At 45.1% G+C, this 12,537-nt stretch overlaps 1 protein-coding gene across 6 annotated transcripts in view; it reads left to right on the top strand.

The window, feature by feature from the left end:
- LOC139818615 (protein groucho) overlaps positions 1–12,537 on the top strand; it is a 68,059-nt gene that overhangs the window by 13,492 nt on the left and 42,030 nt on the right. For 3 of the 6 annotated variants that reach the window (XM_071787402.1, XM_071787400.1, XM_071787397.1), the window contains exons 2-4: positions 3,291–3,388; positions 5,103–5,166; positions 12,432–12,476. In XM_071787402.1, coding sequence (XP_071643503.1) covers positions 3,291–3,388; positions 5,103–5,166; positions 12,432–12,476 — 207 coding nt within the window. Of the gene's footprint in view, positions 1–3,290; positions 3,389–5,102; positions 5,167–6,959; positions 7,024–12,431; positions 12,477–12,537 lie in introns of those variants that run through there. The other 3 variants (XM_071787401.1, XM_071787399.1, XM_071787403.1) reach the window with 2 other exon arrangements.

Raw genomic sequence — 12,537 nt, 5'->3', positions numbered from 1 at the left:
TGAGCGCGCGCGTGCCTTGTGTTTGGTTACGGGCTTGATCACAGACGGGGACATCGTAGAGAGCAGTTAACCTGTCCGATAATACGTGCCGATAATCAGGCATCTAGTGGATGACGGACGGCGGGATCGATGGAGCTAACGTAATTAGACGCAGTGATACGCGCCACTTAAGCGTACTTGAGTGGCTGCAAACGCAACTGATTGGTCCAGTTGCTGTTAACGTTAGGACGTAACACAGCGTGGCCGACTTGTCGTCTCCTCTCTTCCCCCTTCTCTCTCTCTCTCTCTCTCTCTCTCTCTCTCTCTCTCTCCTTTCCTCTTTGACGGCCGAAGAGACAGGGTGACCGTAAACGACGATGTCGCCCCATAGTCGGCTTTAACGAACGTCCATTGAGCGGCCTCCTCGCTCCATTGAGTTGTCCGCGATAATATACTGCAAAACGGTAATCCGGTATCTGCCGGGATGTATTAAATGTCGCGCGAGACTCGAAAACCAATAAAAGCGCGATCGTGCCGATCGTTGCGCTTTAATGCCAATTCTTGTTCGTCGTTATCCGGCCCCGGCTATCGTTTTCACGGGGTTGTCGGACCGATAACGCGCTATTTGAATACCGCCGGCGCGAACGCGCGCACGCTGTATTGCCGATGGCTCTCGATCGCGCGGAATAAAAAGCGCGGCGCGGCGCGGCGTGGAAAGAGGGAACCCGAATGATGATGCGGGAGAGAGGAGGCTATCGGATAATTAAATCGGCCGCGGCACGTAAAGGACACTGATTGACGTGCGCGACGGCTACGTTCTCTCATTATTATTCGTCGAAACGACATAATTCGCGCGCTTCGCTTTTCGACGGACGCTAACCGTGTCGCTCGGCGGGTGTGTTGCTTTTCCGTCTCGCTCATCGATGCGAAAGGCCATCACTATATCGTCATTCCGTTCGTTGAACATTAAAACGATGTGAATATTTCAAGAAAATATCGGCAAGATGCTGTTGTGTGTTTATCATATCAGATAAATTACATACTATTACTTTCGACATTTCCATATGTATTAGGTATGTAGATGTGTTTTTTTTGGCTATATCAGTACAAATAATTTACAATAAATTATGCACGCGGCGATATAAATCTGTTTTACGAGTGGTGTCCGTATCTCGACAGACTGATATTCTTAATTCATATCGATCTATTGACGGAGCTGATAAACGGAACTACCGGAAAATACCAAGCACTTACATTTTATTCTGACGTCTGCTATTTTGTCCCACGGGCGAAAGCTGATAAATTAATTGGATTGACCATCGTGACTTGTCGCATACAAATCGGATCAGCGATTCCATTGCGATCAGCTGTTTGCCAATTTGCATTAACTCTACTCTTCCGTCCTTTAATAAGATAGATGAGAGAATCTACTCGCATTACGTCGCATTTAAAAGTCACTTGCGAAAGATGAGCGTATATACGCGTACGTATATGTGTTTCTGGATGTGTATATACGTTCGTAGATAACAAGCAAGCGAGCGAGATACACGGTGTTGTCTGGTATGATTCCGTCGAGCTTGAGCCGTTTAAAGATATTGCACACCTGGCGCGCAAATCCTCGGCGTAATTCGAATATACATGTGCGATAATGCGTCGGGGAGAAGCCCTTTGCGAAGCCGTAAAAATTAATAAAACACGCTGCGGTGACTACTCGCAGCTACGAGGCTTTCCGAGAACTACGTTAAGGTATATCGATTTACGTGAGATCGAATTTTCCTTTGAAATATTACTCGCTTATCACTTATCACAGTAAAATATTATACAATTTAAAAGCATGTTGTAAAAAGTAAAAGAAATCCTAACGAGACAATAACAAACGATTTTTAAAAATGAGATTAAAAATTAATAAATCACAAACAAGGAAGTACTTAGCGTTTTCTGAACGTCCGTACTGTTTGTGGTATTATATATTATATGTATATAGTAGACCCCCCCGGGCCCGGTATCACACGTGTGACTCATTAGCGCGGCAAACGCGACCGAAAGTTGATCTTTATTTTACGAGTTTTGGCACGATTTTCATTACGCGATCGCGATCGCCGGCGAATCGTTAGCGACCTCCCGCTCGCGCTCCCGCACGAAACGTCGCGATTCCGGAGCGGCATTCCTCGGCGCGGAGTAGACTAGAGATCGCACGATGCGAGAGAACGACCGGACGGAGGGAAAAGAGAGAAAGGGAGAGGGAACTATATTCCGGCTTTTACGAGGCCATAGTGGCGTATCCGTTTTGCGGGGCACGACGTGCAAAACGATCGATAACACGCTCGTAACGTTATTACCAACAGGTATACGGAGGCGGGTAGCACTGGTACTACCGGCAATAATGTGGCTTTTACGCTTGTGGACGCGCGCTGATACAGCAACCACCAAAGTCACTCAGATTTTACTACGGCACATGCCCCGCGACAAAAAAGTAGCGTATCCTGAAATATCTAATTAATTGGGATAAATATAATTATAATTGGCATAAATATAAATATAATTAAGTTATATAAATCAAATTAAGGATCGTTCTTGACGTGATATACTGGTTTAAATTATTACTAAAGTTGTTTCTATTCTGGCAGTTATATTATGGCGATTATAAGTTTGACTCTTAAGCTTGAAGCATAATAGTGATCACTTTCGACCGAATAATAATAGAGCGAAATTTTCCTTTTTTAGATGAGAAACTATCTATAATAAGTTTAGCGTGTTATCCGGTATTTATTACATTGTACTTCGCATGTATAACGCGATGCTAGGATGAAACCTGAATCAAGATAAGATACATATAATAGAATTAATAAACCAATTAAACTTTAAGCCGGTTTATATTGTTATGATTATGCGTCGAAGTTACAGAACAGTTACAGAACAGTTTGAACAGTTCGAAATGTACTCGAAGATTATTACGCCGGTAATTTCATTTGTGGTAATCTAGAAAGTCTGATGGAAGAGTCATCAAAATTTGACATTAGTTTTTACGGTAAAAGAAATAGAGCAGTTACATATAGACATGAAAGATAGATGTACTTTAAAATTGAAGAAAAGCATTAATTAACGAGGCGTGGCACGGTCTTTCTTGCGGATTTTTTGCGGAGTGTACATCTCAAAGTAGCAACATTTTTTGTCCAACTCTGTGTATCGATTTCAAGTTACCTGCGAGTTGGCGGAGTTCCTCGAATAAATCTCAAGGTCTTAAGGGCTTTAATGGCGTTAAGGGATTAAGGCACATTGATACATTTAATGGTGTTTTTTTTGTGTTGCAGGGTCCACCGCAGCCTGGGCAGCCGTTCAAATTTTCGGTCGGCGAGTCCTGCGATCGTATAAAAGAGGAGTTCAACTTTTTACAAGCCCAATATCACAGGTATCCTTCTTTTCGTATTTACAAACTTGTCCTTGTCGATTGCAGTCAATCGAAGATGTACGGGCTTTATTCAATATGAATAAAGACACGGCCAATTTGTCACAAGTATTGTTTCCGACAATCCTGGCAATTTGTATTAATCACGCGACTGTAAACGTACATCTTCGTTGTCTGTCACAGACATTAATATTTATAACTTTTTTTTTTCTTTGAATTAACGACACGTATTTTTTTATTCTTGTTACTGAAGTAACAGTAGAGTACCTAGGAAGTTGATATTCATACAACTTGTCCCAAAGCTTTTACGCGATTTTATCGACGTTTTTTTTTTTTTTTTTTTTTTTTAAGAAAAATTGTCGGATTCCCATTTCCTCGGCGAAAATACATATTTTCTCGCGGATAGTTGAGCGTGATGTAAACTTAATTCAGCGGTCAGTAGTTTGTCGAACGGAGTAAACATTCGCGTCCGTGGACACCGCAGGGCCGTATCCATTAAGCGCTCGTGCAAATACCACGTGGGCGCGCACGCGAAACGCACGAACTGATGTACGGACGTGGGCAGATAATTGTTTGTCCGACCGGAAATGGTGCACACCGAAGTATGCGCACGGTCTGGAGAAGGAGCGAAGACCCCATTTGGATGGCGCGCCTGTGTGCGCGGTGCACGTGTCTGCGATCGCAGAAAAGGGTTTTCTCCGAGATCGCGGGTCGCGCTTTTTGGCGGGTTCGGAAGCGAAAAGCTCGCTGGCGCGTGACTGGTTTCTTTGATCGTTGGATTTGCGTCCCTATTCATTGATATGTTTAATTCACCGCGTTCCGGGGTCGTTGAAAGAGCATCGGCATCGTCCTTTCCCTTTTCCTTTTTTTTTTCTTGAAAGTTAAATGTACAAAGTGCTGACAATAAAAGAAAAATAATTACAATAATTACAACGGGACGACGACACCGGGCACGTTTGGGCGAATAGCTATCGCGCGTTTAGAACAACATTCATAAATTCCGCGGATTGAGATATTAATCGCGGAAAAGCAAAAATGCATCCGGCCGCGTGAAACGGAGTGCTATCTCGGCCACGTGTTAGTAGGCGCGCGCGCATTCAAGCGCGCAACGTGATTCTCGATAAATCGTCCCGTAAATCGTTGGCACGGCGTCAATCTGAAATAATTAATCGACTTTCTGACTGTACGAGTATTGCCGTTTGCGTAACGAGAGTTGCCGCTCGCCCGAGCGTGATCGTTAATACCGTGCTAATTTATCGCCTTATAGGTGAGATTACGCCGCGCAACATATAGCGTGGATTCGCCTTTCACGAATATTAAACGCCGCGTCGGAATTACCGCATGCATTCTATCATTTCCTCGAACCGAGTCAAATTGCTTCTTGCGTCCCGTTACGCGACTTCTGGATTTCCTCCTTGAAAAACACAAAAGAGAAAGAAAATTTAGTTGTACGAGAAATGTCAAATTTATCATTGCGTTTCCGTGCTGAACTCGATGGCGAGATCGATATAAACCGTCTTTACTCCGTTCGTTATCGTTGAAGCTTTTACAGTTGTACCGACCTTTTATTTTCTCTCGTTCGCGATATATGGCGCGCGTTATACGGCGCGTTTTTAACTTAATGTCGCGACGAAGAACGACGAGCGGAGGGACAATGGCACCGACGATTTCGAGGGCCGGTGGATATTAATGCTCTGTTCTTGTTCTTCTTACACAGCCTTAAATTGGAGTGCGAGAAACTGGCCAGTGAAAAAATAGAGATACAGAGGCATTACGTGATGGTAAGCCGGGAAAAAGATAAAAATGTAGAAAGGGCAACGCGCGTTACTCACACATACATTGACACATACACACGCATACACACATGCACACAAAGCCATACGAATCATCCTGCCGTTGTTCCCAGATTAAAATGCATTCGTTTTCGTCGCGCTCGAATTCGAGAGATATCGCTCGGTCGCGGTCGAGCTGTTTCAATTCTCGCGAAATTGCGAAGACCCCTAAAAAGGAGGGAAATTATTAAAAAACCGATTTGATTTTACCGAAATGAATTTTCGATATGCGCGCGGCAGCACGGCTGTAACGCTTTTATTATACGTGGGAGTGCAATTAAAAGGAAAATGGTACGGATCTTCAAAGTAATGTCAGAGGTATAATTCCAGGGGAGTTGGGTGGACGGGGCAGAGAAAGAGAAAGAGAGAGAGAGAGAGAGAGAAAAAAAAAAGAAATCTCGGGGAAATTATTGTCGCGAGCCGAGCATTGGCGGTCGTCGCGCGCCGAAAATACTGGGAACATGGGGAGAAACACGAATCACAGAGAGAGACACGACGCACCCCATACTCGTTATCGTAGGTATACAGTCATGGAGCAAGCAGGCAGAGCGGCAACAGCAGCAGCGGAGCAGCAACACAGCAGCGGCGGCGGGCGCGCGATGCACTCGAGCGTTACAGGCACATACGAACGCATTCATTTCGCCGCGGTACAAGCGGTTTTGTCGACCGCCGCCACCGCAAGATTATTTTCCTGCGCCCCCGGGGCGCCGCGCTAAACAAAAATACGGCGCGGGCTTGTCGTCGTTAAAAAAGTTATCGCCACCGTGGACGGGGCCTTTGTTCCCGCTCTGATGTCGCTGTCGGGGTAACATGGTGGCCGACCAAGTGAATATTAATATGCGCTTTAACACGTCGGGGAAAAGCGCGACGCGACGAGGATTAACTCTTAATGAACCTGCGCAGTGCCGCGCCGATTCTCTCGTATTGATTTCGTATTAACTTTCTTTTTAAACGAGGCAAAGTGCTCGAAAACACATTTTCTGACGATTACATAGTTTTTTTTTTTTTTTACAAAATAATTAATTATCGCTCTCGATGATGAACAGTTTTGTTATTTAATATTTAACGACCAGTAGTACCTACCTAACGCGTTTGCGATTGTTTGTATTTGCATACGATTTCCTTGTTAATTGAACGCGATGTAAATTCCACGAATGCGTTTTTATGAATTATTCGCTCGCAATCGCGACGCTTCCAATATTCTCCGCGGTCCACTTGGTAAACACGAAATTTACACACAATGTAACACACACACACACACACACACACGATGGCCAGTATATAACAATTATTATCAATGTTTGTTGCGGCTGCACTAATTGTGTGTTTTTAATGGCTTGGCTGTGCACCACCCCTCCGCAATATCCCTCAATTTGGGGGCGCGATAGAAACGAACCGGTTCGGAAGGTTAAAAAAAATACATGCGGAAAAATCCGGGACAGATTAACGAATCGTTACACGATCGAACAACGCGTTTCGAACATGATATCGTATCCCTCGTTCGCCACGGAGCCCAAGTCACAGACCCTCGACTCGTTGATGACTCGATAATCTCGTTTAGCGGCGTTATTATATTCTCTATTCTCTATTGTTAGCCGAAACGCTCCACGAGACCTCTCCCCGGTCAAATATGAAAGAGAGAGAGAGCCCCCCTTCTTTATTTTGCCCCCACAGCTTTTGAATGTCGCCTGCACTTACTAATGTTTAGCTTACACGTGCGATTTCCTGCTTGTTCTGTCCAGTATTAAGTTGGAGCTGGAGAAACTCGCCCAGGAGAAGACGGAGATGCAGCGCCACTACGTCATGGTGAGTTCACACAAGCTTACAAAACCTATTGGCAGAACCTATCGATAGTAATCGTATTAAACGTAAAAGGGTCAAACGACGCGACGCGACGCGCTTTTCTCATTTCGCGTCTAGAGACGAGTCCTCGCAAAGTTTATTTTTGCGCTCACTCTTGACTTGAACCGTTGCGGACTGTAGGGAACACCCCGCATCATAAGTTCGCTCGTCAAATTTGCACTACGACGCAATGCTGAAATATATCGAGAGTACATAAGTTTAATGATGTTTAAATTACGCGCTACAAAGTTGACATATATCTTTAGGTACATATATATCTCTAGAAGTCCGATTTGCGATAAAAAAATATTTGTCTTGCGGCATAAGAGGATGACGAAATAATTTAGAATCACGTCGTACACGTGCCGTGCGGTGCTCCTTCGCCGAACGCGAAGGCTTCTCTTCTATAGTTTTGTTTTTCGGCTTTGTCCCGCGAGAGTATACATGTAGACGCCGCGAGAGTCTCGGCTTACTTTCGCCCGTAAATCTTCGTTATCGCGATACACCGTCGACCGCGTGTATGCATCTTCATTAAGCCGCGTGAAGCGTAAAGAGGTGCGCACCGCTTTCTTCATGGGAGGTCGAAGGTCGCCGAGAGTACCGGTTTTAATTTTACGCCAGTTGTACCGGCGCGCGGCGTCTCGGTGGATCTGCATTCTTTCCGGGCTATCTATCTTGAGAGTGTCTTCACATATAACACGATAATTTCCAGGCTACATCACTTTAGTATCCAGAGAAGCATAGATCTAAATCTTTTTTTTAGATTAAGGCACAGACACTTCCTTAGATTTGCAAATTTACCGCGAAGATATTCGTTGTGCTAATCTAACTAGAAGTTTATTCGAGAAATCTTGATAGCGCACGAATAGAGAGCCGCGCCGCGCCGCGCCGCGATTCGCACGCCATAAGTATACGCGGTTCGCAGTTCGTTGCCCAAAGTTCACGAAGCATGCATTATAGGCCGGCGATAATTTATAGGCCGTAGTCCGCGGACTTGGCCGCGCACGGTCGATGCAAATAACTTCATATAAAATGCGCGTCGCTCGCTCTCGCGTAGACGTGGCACTTCCGCCGATTCACGCCACGGCACGAAGATTAATCGCGCGATCGTCTCACGTACATAGCGTGCGTCGTACGAGAGCGCGCTTATCTCGCGTTCAGGTATGCGCTGCTTTCGCTCCCCTCGATCGATCGATCTTCGCGCCCCGTGCGCCCGTATCCTTTGTTCCACCCGTACACATATCGATCGATCGGCTCGCGACTCAAGCGTGTGACAGGTTTAAATGTACATATCATACTTTATTCCACTTTCGTTTCGATGTGGCGCAGGGGCGCTTATTGTTCTGCCAGTTGCGCGGTAACGAACGTCGGCGCGAAACATAGCGAAACCACGGAATGCACTTAATCAAATTTCGATCGGCGAGCACGAAAGCATATTTATTGCGCTATCGTCCTATCGCGCCGTTTTATCATTGATGATTGATTACCGACGTAACAAGAATTTATCGTAGTATCGGGTTCAGGTCGGCGTTAGCAACAGGTACTCGCGTCTGTCGGCTAAAACACGTTCGAGTTCGCATCGAGCGAGTCATTGATTCATGCGGGTATTACAATCGTAGCGCGCGTAACGGTGCGTCGCGCAGATGCTTTGTCGCCCTCATCGTCGATGAATTAGCGAGTACCGAGTAAAGTATCACGTTACGGTCTTGCTACGGTGATCGCCGTAGCTTGCTTTCCTGCGCTCCGAACAACGCCGCCGTCGCGCGTTGTCCCCACTGAATGTCTCTCCCGGATATCGCGAGTACTGTAACCGGGATATCTCATATACGATGTGTATACACACACATGTAAAGCCAGTCCCCGTATCTGGTCTCCCTCCGAATTTTCCACGTGACGTCGCGAGGCGGCATTTACTGGCAGCCAGCCGGCGAATCTCTCGGGACTCGTTATCGATGGAGGCCATCGGCGTATACGGTCGTGTTCGTGCGAGCCGTAGGATGCTCGGTACGACATCGTTATACCACACGGGTGTAGCCCCAGCCAGCCACGGGGCGTTACGCCTTTACGACTCTTTCATGTAATTGTCGAGCTCGTGAACTTTTACGAGCGCGCAAACCGCGAGCATGGCGGGAGGGAGACCGGTCGCGAAGCACTTCGTTCGTCGCGCTCGCAATGCCACCCGATACATTTGACGTGAGTACATCCTCCGCTTCGTGTTTCCGCTCGCGAATCGCACGCTATATAACTGCGCGCGATACTCTCATCGGTTGAGTGAGCGTCTAAAACGTTTCTATTAAATTCGAAAATAATGTTAGAAGTAAGAACACGCTCACCAGAGAATTAATTCGTGTATGCGTCGAGGCCGCCGATTTGCTGAATCATTCCGTAGTACGAATACACGAGCGTAAACACAAACTATCGCAGCCGTACACGTAGGCCGTGGCATGTTCTTGATTAAGCCGATTCGACCGCGGAGTAACGAGGTTGCATCGAGGACGAAATTTGCAAGTCGCACACGATCAGATACATTATCATCGCCTAAAGAGTTATATTCAGGAACGATTTTTATTGGGAGACGATGAGTGTCTTTCTTTCTCTAAGCGAGAGGGGAACGAGCCAGGCACGTTCGTGGGGTAGATACCGATCGTGATCGATATCGTTTGGCTGCTCGTGAATTGAAAAGAGATTGCGCCATCCCGGAGTCGTTTTCGCGATTCAATCGGTCACGATTAGAGACGACTATCCACGGAGTAAGTTTTCAGCTAATAATTCAACCTAAATCTTCTCTCGACTGTTTTTCGAATGAGAGAGGATTTTATACGAACATAGATAAAGGCTCGATTTATTCTCGACCTTAAGAAAAAGGTCTGTTGTCGGAAAGCACTAAAATACTTTCCTCTCAATTTTTTACATTAAAAAAGATGCAACGCGTATAAAATGTCGATACTATGAGATATTCGTAATCACGCTGCATCGAGTTTACGGAACTTCACTTCATTATTGTAACCGATTGCCGCTATTCACAGTGTTCCTTCACTCGTATTAGACATCTCGACCGCGAGAGTGGCGTTTCCAGTTTCGTGATAATTAAGATCCTGATCTCCCGTCTCCGAGGGTTTCCCTCTCTCAATGGAGTCTATTAATTAAAAACCAATTGCTTCGTTGGGACGGTCTGCGGTGGCGAGGCTGATCTCCGCGTAGCTTCTTCTTAACTATCTTTTTCTTTCTATCCGTGAATCAAAATGCAGGAGAAAGAAAGAAATATTTTGCCAAGCTATATTTTTGAAATTTAGACACTAAATTAAAAAAAAAATGATTTATAATTAGTTTTCTGATGGTAGAAAAACTCGATGATAAAAAATGGAATATTATTGATAAATTTTTAATCGCTTTTTTTTTATTTTGTTCTCGACGTTTTAATGAGTTGATTTAAACATAATTAAATTTCACTATACGCTAACATAAGCTGCGAGCTTTCAGCGAAATTATTATTTTCGCAAGAACAGAACCGATTGAAATATACATTTCGCGATTTATTGATAATGCTCGCGAGCGCGAATGTAATAAAAATATGGGCGGATTAATTTATATTTAAAAGCAGAGCGTGAGCCGGGCCAAATTTCTATATTTATATTTTCTATATATACATTGTAGCGTTCGCAATTTACAAAATAATCGTAATTTCAAAGATAAACCGCGCCGAATGAATATCGAATTATTAAAACAAACGGGTTTAATTAATCGCGGCCTGTCCGGAGCAGGTTCGTAAAATATTCATCCAGACGAATTTGCCCGCGTTTGAAGTATTAACGATAATAATTCTACCGCATTGCGAAATAAATATTACCGGTGTCGTAAAAATTGTAACGTTGAGAGAACATTGAGTTCGAAAGCGCGAGAGACTATCTTCTCTCGCGCCCGCGTCTCGACGTCTATCGCATTACGTTACGCGCGTTCCCCTCGTATATATATACGCGAGAAAAACTCTAAACCGACTGTCGTAGCCGCACCGATATATTAAAACGCGGTTTAGTACGCTCTTTACGACCACCGGGCAATAAAGCCCGTTTCACAACGGTCGTTGATTCCGCCGGGAATAATGCGGCGACTATATTCAAGACGCTCGTTAAAATCGCGAACTGCCGGATTTTCTCTCTTTTTCTCCTTTGCGCGACCGTAGTTACGCGCCACGCTGTTGGTATTGCGTCGGTATACAGGATACGCGCTCGCGAGGAACGGAAACGCTCGAAACCGCTACCGCGGCAACGTTTAACGTTAAATACGTAAGCGCTATTTCGTTGCGAATCTTTTACGATCAGAAATCTCATGCGTGCGAAATGAGAACCGCTGTTCGGTAAGCGAATTAGTTAAAGCCAGCCCCGGCCTGAGTCTTGTACACACGATGTAGAAACGATGTTACGAGAAACCGGTCTTTGGTCGACACGCATACGCACACGTGCACTCGACGGCGCGCGCGCGCGAGCACACGTACAAGCCTTTTCTCCCTCTCGGGGAGAAGGAGACGAGAGAGAGAGAGAGAGAGAGAGAGAGAGGGCCCGCGCTCCTTTCTCATCGTCTTCGTTTTTCTCATTTTCTCGACGCGCTTATCCCTCTTACCGACTGACTGCGGTCTCGCATTACGGCTCCATTTGGTCCGCTTTTCGTAATCTCGTAATCTCATTTGATCGATATAATCTCAACCCTGCAATCGCGAAGCAGGCCCTTAAGGATCCTCCGCGAGCCGCTCTTCCCGCACAGCCGTCATTACGGATTCAAGCAGCATCTTGGGTTGCGAAACTCGATAATTCGATTAATCCCACGGAGTGGCTCTGCGTTTTATTCGAGATGCGATATTTATACGCCAATTTCAATTATTTCCGCTCGGATCGTTATTTATAAAAATAACACCCCGAATATACTACGACGAATTTTTCTGTCGTCGTAGTGAAAGATAAAATCGATGTTTACTTTTACATGTACTTCGTGAACACGATAGGTATATGCGGCATTGCATTCGTGGGCGCAAATTTTAATCGAATTTTCTTAGCTATCCGAGAGAGAGAGGGAGAGTAAACGGAAATTTTACGCGGTAACGTCTTCGGGGTAGGATAAAATGACAAAGCCGTAACGTAAATACGAAAATTGGATTTCGTGTGAGCAACCTTCCGGCAAAGTTCAGCTTTTGCATGTGAAAGTCGGCGTTACGCTGCTAGTTCACGCACGCATCACCTTACGCTTAACGTCGACGTGGCTTCGTTAACGAAACGCATATAACGATGTAGCTACGCAACACTACGCTTACACTAATTCCGTACTAACATCGTAATTTATGTGATTACGTTCTAATCTCTCTATTTCATTTACTTTTGCAGTATTACGAGATGTCGTACGGGCTTAACGTGGAGATGCACAAACAGGTAAGAGATTTCAAGTTCTGCCTACATTATTTAAAAGTATCTTGAAAATGCGGTTAAAGAA

Source organism: Temnothorax longispinosus, chromosome 9 (assembly GCF_030848805.1).
Source record: "Temnothorax longispinosus isolate EJ_2023e chromosome 9, Tlon_JGU_v1, whole genome shotgun sequence".
Lineage (NCBI taxonomy): Eukaryota > Metazoa > Arthropoda > Insecta > Hymenoptera > Formicidae > Temnothorax > Temnothorax longispinosus.
The sequence above is the reverse complement of the archived record's forward strand: the minus strand, read 5'-3'. Positions and strand labels throughout refer to the sequence as shown.